This window comes from Protobothrops mucrosquamatus, unplaced genomic scaffold, assembly GCF_001527695.2.
Source record: "Protobothrops mucrosquamatus isolate PMUCROS unplaced genomic scaffold, P.Mucros_1.0 scaffold2371, whole genome shotgun sequence".
NCBI lineage: Eukaryota > Metazoa > Chordata > Lepidosauria > Squamata > Viperidae > Protobothrops > Protobothrops mucrosquamatus.
In genome coordinates this window covers 211635-221923 of record NW_015388447.1, presented here as the reverse complement: position 1 = coordinate 221923, position 10289 = coordinate 211635, and the positions used below count along the sequence as shown (strand labels likewise).

General features: G+C 40.9%; 1 protein-coding gene across 1 annotated transcript in view; it reads left to right on the top strand.

The window, feature by feature from the left end:
* The window catches only part of F11R (F11 receptor), a 33772-nt gene extending 27418 nt beyond the window's left edge, over nt 1–6354 (top strand). Inside the window, exons 6-9 of the mRNA XM_015824831.1 lie at nt 2480–2591; nt 2690–2698; nt 4403–4451; nt 6226–6354. Of these exons, the coding sequence (XP_015680317.1) occupies nt 2480–2591; nt 2690–2698; nt 4403–4451; nt 6226–6261 (206 nt within the window). The 3' untranslated portion in view covers nt 6262–6354. The remainder of the gene's footprint in view (nt 1–2479; nt 2592–2689; nt 2699–4402; nt 4452–6225) is intronic.
* Nucleotides 6355–10289: the final 3935 nt, after the last annotated feature.

Here is a 10289-nt window from a genome sequence, read left to right as displayed (position 1 = left end):
AAAAGGTTATTATGCGGATCGGAGATTGCGTGGTTTTGTGTGCTGCCTGCATCCCACAGATGGGACTTTGTGCGGACCGGTTGCAGGCATGCCGCGCGGTCCAGTATTGGTCCACAGACAGGGGGTTGGGGAACCCTGCTTTAAAGTATCTCTGAATAAACAGGATCCTTATAGTTGATATATTTTTATTGATATATACTGGTAGTCCTCAACAGCAGTTCATGTAATGACTGCTCGAAGTTACAGCAGCACTGAAAAAAGTGGCCTGTGACCATTTTTCACACTTACGACTGTTGCAGCATCCCTAGAGTCACATGATCAAAATTCAGATGCTTAGTGAGACTCTTCTCCAAAGTGGCTGCTGAAGAGTGAGTGGCTTTCTTTCTCTTACGATCTTCTGTGCTTGCTGCCAGATTTGGTTCTTTTGCAGTTTTGCCCCCTGGATTTGAATGAATGGGGGCACTTAGGAGTGACCCAAGACAACTTTGGGATGGTTGCAGACCCACCTGGGAGGGGGAATTTTGAAGATTGCAACTCCCGATGGGAGCAGCTGGAAAATCAAAGGGTGTTTACATCTTTTCCTACCAGCAGAACATTTTTGTAAGCATGCCTGTGTTTTTTTAAGTTCACTTTTTGAACTTCTGTTTTTGTTCTTATCTTTAAAGGTTAATTGGCTGGCTGAAAGCTGATTTATTTCAACCCCTGCTGGATTCTTTCTGTTTTGTTTTTGTTTTTTGCTTTTTTTCTTCTTCTTTGATTTATTTGACTGCTCTTATCAACATCTGCTTTCCGTATGGAAGCAAAGCACATGCCTCTGGATTTGTATTTGATTACAAAAACTTTTTGGATCAAAATAGTCAGAAAATATCTTCTTTGTTTTCTTTGCTTGCTCCCTGATTTGAGCAACAACATATTGGATTACATGGAAAGAAGTAGAAGCCTGACTTCAAGGGGGAAAGCAGAGTCTGGCTAGCAACATGCAATCTTTAGCTGAATTCTTTTCTAAAAGATTTGATGAACCAATAAAGGCCGTGAAAAACGTTTTGAAGAATCAGACACTAAACCCACAAGAAGAACTTGCTCTCAAAGTAGCAGATTCGTTGGGAAGAAACATAGGCATAAAGCAACACTGTGGAAAATATTGAGAAGAAATGCGATTTCCCAGCTGTAAATTGGCCGGAAAGAAATATAGACTCAGAAATATTAGCATCGACTCAATAACACCTTCTGAAAGCTTAACACTGCTTTTTATATAATAGCAGAGGACTCTCTGGATGTATGTGGCAAATGGGATTTTTAAGGGGTTTGAAGGAGAATGGGAAATGAACTTAATACATCTAATTGATCTTATCTGGTTTTTGGGGGGGAAGATAAATTGGATTGGGAGATTGGACATTGTATTCAATTAATCAGCAATTGATAAGAAATGGTATAAAGAAATAAATTTGTATATTTGATCTGGGACCAATTAGGGTTAATATTTAGGATGATTTGGGATTGAAACCGTGGTAAATTTTCTTAACTGTTTCTTAACAGGGTTTTGGAATCTTGTCTTTCTCTTATTATTGTTCACAATTTTATTACTTTTATATTTTTATATAATATGTTTATTATTGTTTTTCCTATTAACTATTTTATTATTAATATAGTTTATAGATGACAGGCTAACAATTTGTAAATAGGTTTAGTAGTTTAATAGTTTAAAATTCTTTGGGCCTATTTCTCAAGGAGTGGGAAACTAACGTTGCTGTACTATATTAATCAGCATTAAACTATGGAGGATGTTAGCTGTGTATCTGTTAGTCTTTTTTCTTTTTTCTTTTTTTTAGACACTTTTTCTTTTTCATATCTTTGTGTTTTTTATTCTTTTGCCCTTTGGTAAATATTGTGGCATTCAGTATTTTTACCTTCTTCGAATAAAATAAAATTTCAATAAAATTCAGATGCTTAGCAACTGGACTCATATTTAGGACAGTCGCAGTGTCCCGGGATCACGTGATCCCCTTTTGTGACCTTCTGGCAAGCAAAGTCAACGGGGAAGCCAGATTCACATAGCAACCTTTGCTACTAAGTAAACAACTGTAGTGTTTCACTTAACCACTGTGGCAAGAAAAGTGATACAATGGGGCAAACCTCACTGAACAACCGTCTTGCTTAGGGACAGAAATTGTGAGCTCAATTGTGGTGGTAAGTCAAGGACCACCTGTATTTCTTTTCTTTGAATCGACTTCTGCTTTAAGTGGGATTCTATCTGGCATGCTCAAAGATAAACGCATAAAAGGGAGTAGGACATAAAAAGGATGCTCCTGAGGGTTAATTTTATTCAATTTGATTGGCCATAGTTGGGCCAAGACTAGATGAACGCTGATCAACAGCCTGCTGGCAGTTTTCTGCTTTGTAGAAGCATATGAATTCTGGCGGTCTTGAGAGTTACACCTTCAATCTTTCTAACGGTTGATCCATTTTTATTGCTCTGCAGGTGAACTCAACGTGGGTGGGATCGTGGCGGCCGTGGTGGTTCTCCTCATCATTCTGGGACTGGTCATTTTCGGGATTTGGTTTGCTTACAGTCGGGGCTATTTCAGCAGTAAGTGGCCAATGGCATCTTTCTTGTTTTCACAAACAAGCAGGAAAAATGTAAAAAATTGTTGGTTTTCTAGTCCTGTTTCTTTAACCTCAGCTCTCTGAGGCTGAAGGGGTATCAGAGGAGAATGAAGACCAGAAAGCAAATTTGCTAAGGTTTGTGAACTTGATGGAGTTTAGTAGCCATCAAGATCCTCTTAGCAAGCCTGCAGATAGCTCACAAAAACCGATATTGAGGCGTGCTGGTCGTCCTCGGCGCAGAATTTCCACAGTAAGTGGCACCCAATTTTAGGACCTCTTTTGCCACGGTTGTTGAGTGTATCACTGCAGTTGTTAAGTGCATCACTCAGCCATTAAGCGAATCTGGCTTCCCTCATTCACTTTGCTTACCAGCAGAGAAGGTTGCTTAGCAACTGTGGCCAGAAAGGTCATAAAACGGGGCAAAATTCACCTAACAACTGTGTCACTTAGCAAAGGAAATTTGGGGCCCACTTCGTGGTCGTAAGTTGAGGACTACCTGTACTCCTTTGAAGCTATTCGGGCTGGGGAGTTCTGGGAGCTGAAGTCTACTCTTCCTAAATGTATCAAATTTGCTGAAAAATGTAGGGTCCCTGGAGGGCTGATCCAGTTGGAGAGAAAGCGAACAGAACTGAATTTTGGTGGTTGGATTGATGGAGTTTGATCCTTTCTAACCCTCTAAGAGAGACGTGATCACCTCCTCTCTTAGCTAATGCAGAGGTCCCCAACCCCTGGTCCATGGACCGGTACCGGGCCGGGGCATGCCAGCAACCGGGCCGCACAAACAAGCAAAGCCCCATCCACAGGATGCAGGCAGCACACAAAACCACGCACCCTCCGGTCCGCGGAAAAACCTCTCTCCACGGAACCGGTCCCTGGTGCCCAAAAGGTTGGGAAACCTCTGGGCTAACAGATTATTTGTCTTTTTCTTCTTTTTCAGAAAGAACAACGTGAGTAGCCATTTCTTCCTTCTTTGCCACGTAACCATCGGTCGTCCTGCCGTGAGATTCCCTTTTCGGGGTGGATGCGGGAGGAGCACAGTTGATCCTGGCACAGCCCCTTTCTCTCTGATTCATGGGATTTAGTCCCCTGATGAAAAGTGGGAGACACAAATTTATTAAAAAAAGCAAAGTACAGGTAGTCCTCAAGTCACGACTGTTTGCTTATGACTGTTTGAAGCTGTGACTGGTTCATGCACTTACAAGCGTCGTAGCATCCCCATGGGCACTTGATCAACATTTCGGGAATTATATTTATGACGGTTGCAGCATCCAGGGGTCCTGTGATCACCATTTGCGACCTTCCCAGCCAGCTTGTGACCAGTGAAGTCAATGGAGAAGCGGGCACGGAAGGTCGCGCATTGGGGTATGTGATGTCTCACTTAACGAGTCTCCTGCTTAGTGACCAATTTTCCAGGCCTTATTGTAGTTGTAACTCTAGGACTACCTGTACAGTAAATGAAAAGTCAGGAAACAAAAATAATCAAAATCAACATTCAAACAATAAACCAGTGATCCCCAGCTTTGAGCCCCTGGGAATTATGGGTGTAAATTCCCAGAATCCTCCAATGGACCATTTCCAGCATGTCATTGAACTCCCAAGTTGGAGAAGACATTTGGGAGTTGATGTCCACCCCTCTTAAAGCATGCTGGCCAGGGAATTCTGGGAGTGGCAGAACATCTATTTTAAAGCACGCTGGCTGGGGAATTCTGGGAGTTGAAGTCCACCTGTCTTAAAGCATGCTGGCCGGCTGGGGAATTCTGGGAATCCACTCACCTTCTCCTCCTCCGATCTTTTCCAGCAGTAGCAGTAAGAAGGTCATTTACAGCCAGCCTTCCAATCGAAGCGATGTAAGTAGAAGCAGAAACTCACCAGGTTCTCTCCCCAGGAATTTGGGTCACCAAAGGCTGATTTTGGACTTCTGGTTTTAATGGGTGGTGGACAAAGCTCTTTGCAGCCTCAGAGGGCTTATAATAATGTTTGGCTTTGCATTCCCAGTTTTTAGAGAAACGAGAGTCAAACTCAGGGGGTTGGACTAGATGACCTCTAAGGTCCATTGTTGTTGTTGTTGTTGTTGTTGTTGTTATTATTATTATTATTATTATTATTATTATTATTATTATTATTATTATTACCATTACCTTTACCATTATCATTATTAGTATATGTTTTAGAACTTAGATAATTTGTGTTTTTAAAGTGTCTGAAGATATCTGAATTGGAACCAAGTGACTATCCAGAAATACTTTCTACTAAGGCAGAATTTTAGAGAAATACTATTCTGGACAATGGAAATACAGATGGTCCTTGATTTAACGACCACAAATTGGGATCAGGATTTCAGTCACCAAGTGATGCACGATGGGTGGCGTATAAATTTAATAAACAAATAAAGGTGATCCTGAAGCCAGCCATCTCATGACCATTTACAATCATTTTGTACTGCACTTATTAGGCAAATCACACGGTTGTTAATTGAATCATGTGGTCATTAAGTGAATCCAGCTTCTTGAATTTAACTTTGTTTGTCAGAAGCCAGCTGGGAAGATGACAAGTCGTGATCACATGGCCACATGGCGCTGCCAGCTGCTTGCCAAGTGCCCAGATCATGATTGTATAACGTAGTGTGACAGTCGTAACTTCGAGAACAGGCCAGGTGTTATATTTTTGACACCGTCATAATTTTGAACTGCCGCTAAATGAATAGTCGTAAGTCGAGGACTGCCTGTAACACTTTAGGCCTTGAACAAATCATATAAAAGGTATGCTTTGAACATTTGGGGAGAACCAAGCTATTTATTTTTAGAATTAAATATTACTGTGTAGTTGTGATTGTGGTAATTTGGTCATCTTTGGCAGATGCCATTTGGAGCATAGACAAACATCTAAGATATATTTGTTTTCTTAGCATAAATTTTTATTAGTTTATAATATAGCATACAAAGAAAATACAAAAACAAATAGGGAAATTAGGGACCAGGAAAGTGGGGGAAATCAAGGGGGGAAAGGAAAAACAAGGCATTGACGTCCAACTCCCTTTGGTGCAGTAGAATAAAACATTAACATCAAACCTCAACTTTTTACTTTTACATAATAGTATAAATTAGTCGTTTCAATAACAACAGATCTCTCTAATCGGTAAAGCCCAAAATCAAAGTTTCATTTTTTTCCACCTCAAGCACGGTCCAGAAGCAGTTTCCACATAGAAATAAAAATATTTGTGTTTTTTTCTTTAATCAAAATGGTCAATTTAGCCATCTCTGCCAACTCCATCAGCTTCTGTAGCCATTCAGCCATAGTGGGAATCGAAACATTCTTCCATTTTTGTGCGTAAAGCAGTCTTGCTGCCGAAAAACATATATAACATCAAATTTCCAATTTTTTTTCCAGGTCTTTGTCCATTAACCGCAAGAGAAAAGTCTCTGGTTTTCTTTCTATATTCACTTTAAGAATTTTCTGTATTAAGAGATGACTCCTCCTCCAATATGTCTTTGCTTTATCACACGTCCACCATAAATTATTTTAAAAGTCCCTTCTTTGCTTTTACATTTACAACATTCATTTTCTATCTTTATTATTCTCTGGTATATCAAAGCATTTTTTTCTCCTCTCGATTTTTTTCAGGGTGACTTTAAACAGACATCTTCCTTCTTGGTCTGATCGTGGCTTACAGGACTCGTGTTTTAAACTCTTCCCCGCTCAGGATTGCTGTAAATGTTCCCGATGGATCTTTGTAATTAAGTGTGATTTTTTTTTCAATGGTTGTTTTTTTAAAATATATAAATATATATATGTACAAAAAAATAGTTTGCCTTTACATATTTTTTTAAACAGGAGCTATTTAAAAATGCTGTGCTTCCAGCCTTCTTTCAGGTTATTCATTATTTAGGAACTTGAACATTGTGTTCTTGTAAAAAAAAAAACCCGACTGAATTCCATAGTGTGCCTAATTTTATTTTTAGCTAATATGTCACTCAAATTCAGTTTGAGGTAGTTATGGATTTAAGGCCAGGGGTTAGGAAGTTGATCCAGTTGCATTTCTGTCCTCCAAAAACAGTCATTTGCAACCTTGGCAACTTTAAGATGTGTGCTGGCTGGGGAATTCTGGGAGTTGAAGTCCACACATCTTAAAGTTGCCAAGGTTGTAAAACACGGATCTAGAACCCTTCACGTGAGGCCGAATTTGAACAAGAAATCAAGTCCTGCATTTTGCATTTAATTGGGTAGCAAATAAAATAGCCACAATGCACTCCATCAAGGAAGTGTGCTGGAGCAGAGAGTTAGATGTGCTAAAATTACTCCAGTGAGGCCTCTATCTTACTAACATTTGCCTTTATTAATATTATGATATTCTTACAGGTTTTTTTTAATGTTGGACACTGAACTGGAAATAAACTTTTGATTCAATGAATTTGCTGTGTCAGAATTTATCTTAATCTTAGCTCTGTGCAAAGTACAGGTAATTCTCAACTTACAACAGTTCCTTTAGTGACTGTTGCTGAAAAAAGGTGACTTATGACCATTTTTCATACTTATGACCGTTGCAGCATCCCCATGGTCACGTGATTTACATTCGGATGCTTGACAGCTGACTCACATTTATGACAGTTGCAGTTTCCATGGGTCATGAGATCACCTTTTGCAACCTTCTGGCAAGCAAAGTCAATGGGGAAACCAGATTCAATCAATTAATCGGAATAGAGCTGGAAGGGACCTTGGAGGTCTTCTAGTCTAACCCCCTGCACAAGCGGGAGACCTAGACTATTCCAGACAAGTGGCTGTCCAATCTTTTAAGAAGCCTCCAGTGATGGAGCACCCACAACTTCTGGAGGCAACTTCCCTTCCACTGGTTAATTGTTCTGGTTCTGGTTAATTATTAATTGTTCTCTATTAGGAAACTTCTCCTTAGTTCTAGTCCCAAAAGGCAACTGGACTTTGTTTCCTGAAGGAGTTTCTTGAAGGAGAAGTGAAACGTCCTCAAGGAAAACCAAAGAAAGTCCAGTTGCCTCTTGAAAAAGCACCTTTGGGACAATCATGATCTGGATGACTGAGAACCTCCATAGATCCTTAGTTCTAGGTTGATTCTCACCTTGATTAGTTTCCATCCATTGGTACTTTTCCATCCTTTTGATGCTTTGGAGAATAGGTTGACCTCTTTCTTCTTTATGGCAGCCCCTCAAATACTGGAAGACAGCTATCATGTCACCCCTAGTCTTTCTTTTCACTAGACTAGCCATGCCCGGTTTCTGCAACCATTCTTCATATGTTTTAGCCTCCAGTCCTGTAATCATCCTTGTTGCCCTTCTCAAGGATTTTAAAAAGAGACTGGACAGCCACTTGTCTGAAATGTAGAGGGTCTCCTGCTTGAGCAGGGGGCTGGATTAGAAGACCTCCAAGATCCCTTTCAGCTTGATTCTGATTCTGCACTCTTTCCAGTGGATCAGCACTCTCCATTCGCCTCTGTCTCGCACTGCCTCCTTCAGATCCACCATGGTCATCCCAGTGTCATCTTATAGTGCCCAGCCAACGGGTACTAGAACGGCCCATTCTCCATTTTCCACTGGTCACTCCTGGCATGATCGACTTTTCAAGAGAGTTAGCTCGCATGGCATGGCCAAAGTATGATAGCCTTTGTTTGGTGATCTTGGCTTCCAGGGACATTTTGGTGAGGTTTGGTCTTTGTTTGTGATTTTTACAGTCCATGGGATGTGTAAGAGCCACCTCCAGCACCACAGTTCAAAGGCATCCACTCTTCTCCTATCGGCCTTTTTCAAAGTCCACGTTTCCCAGCCGTAAGTAGCAATTGGAAAAATTATGGCAAAGAGGGACCAGAGGACTGAAAAAGAGCTGATGTGGTTCTGATCTACAAAAAGGAGGGGGAAATGGATCCAGGATATTATAGATCAAGCAGCTTGACATCAAGACCTGGGAAAATCCTGGAAAAGATAAATAAGTGGAGGATTTATGAGCACCTAGAAACGCATAAGAGGATTAATAGAAGCCAGCATCGATTTGTTAAAAAGAGAACATGCCAGACAGAAATTATTGCCTTCAGTAAGACATTTGGCAAAGTAGACCACAACCTATTTCTTGATAAGATCAAGAGCCAGCATAGTCATACTCCACTTTGTATCAAGGCTGCAACTGTGGAGGTGGTCAAAAGTATTAAATACCTGGATGGTGCAGATAACTAACAATCTGAATTAGTCTCTCCACACATCATCCTTAGTGAAGAATGCAAACCAGCGTCTGATGAGGAGAGCACATCTCTCTCCATCTGTCCTAGCCACTTTTTACAGAGGCTTGATGGAGAGCGTCTTAACAAAATGCATCACTGTCTGGTTTGGTGGCAACTGCCTCAGGCAGAAGGTCCATGCAGAGAGTGATAAGGACAGCCAAGAAGATCATAGGAAGCTCGCTTCCCGTTATTCAGGATGCTGCTTATAAGTGCTTATATGTGCTTAGAGCTCGGACCCTTGTTAGAGACCCCACTTCACGGTCTGTTTTTGTTGCTCCCCTCTGGGAAGAGGTTTCAAAGTATTTATAGTAGGACTACCCGATTCTGTAATAGCTTTGTTCTCTATGCCATCCGTCTGGGAAACTTGCAACATTTGTTTTTTTCACTGTGCACATGTATACATAATCCAGACTAGACTGATTGGACCTCCATTGCATTTAAGATGCATTTAAACTGCCCAGAGCTTGCTGGGATGAGCTACAATCTGTAAGTTAAAAAGCAGCACGAATCATATAACTAAAAATCAAAAACAGCAGCGGTACATTCAGGGCAAGTGCGTCTGAGATTCCTTGTATCTCAGAATGTCTGGCTTGGTTCAGTGCAACACTTGTTTTGCAGCTGTCTTTCGTACCAAAGTCAAAAATAACAAAAAAAGATTATTTCAACATGTAAAAAACAAGAAAAAAATGAAAGAAGTGATTGGTCCATTAGTGGGGGAAAGTGTCAAGAAGGTGACGAGCAACAGGGACAAAGCAGAACTATTTAACTCATTTTTTGCATCTGTCTTTACACAAAAGGAATAAACAGGCCAACCTATCATCACAATAGTAATGGGGGACTTGGAGCTTCCTGTGGCGAGGCGCCGCCGAAGGAGGCTTTTTCCTGAGCCTCCAGCCCGGGACTGCGTCAAAGCCGTCAAAACAGCGCGGATCAGCTGTTTTGCGGCTCGGAACTTTCTCCCCGGGCAAAGGGGAGAAAGTGAGTTTGGCTGGGATAGGGGTTGAGTTCCCTAGTCCCCCCAGGAGCGTGCCTGGGGGGATGTAGGTGAGAACTCCCCCGGAGTCCTAGCCTCTTCTCCGCAGCTCGATGTGTCTTCGTTCCTTGGAGCGAAGCCAGACGTCGCCGCCACTGCTGTTACATTGTAGCTGCTTGTGAGTAACTTTTGAAACAGACGGAATCTGACAGGGGATCTTTTTTTTTTTTTTCCAATATAAAATTTTTATTGTTTTCATCATAAAAAAAAAAAAGAAGTACATCACAGATATTACACAATGTTATATCCCATCCCCCCGCCCCCCGGACTTCCCAAACCAAACCTAGGCTAATATTCAAATACAAGTAAACAAATATTAATATCTCTAACTCCAAACTCTAAACTTAAACAATCCATCTCCTCCGTATTAATAAAAATTATTCATTTAATTAATTCTTCAAATACCCAAAATCTTTA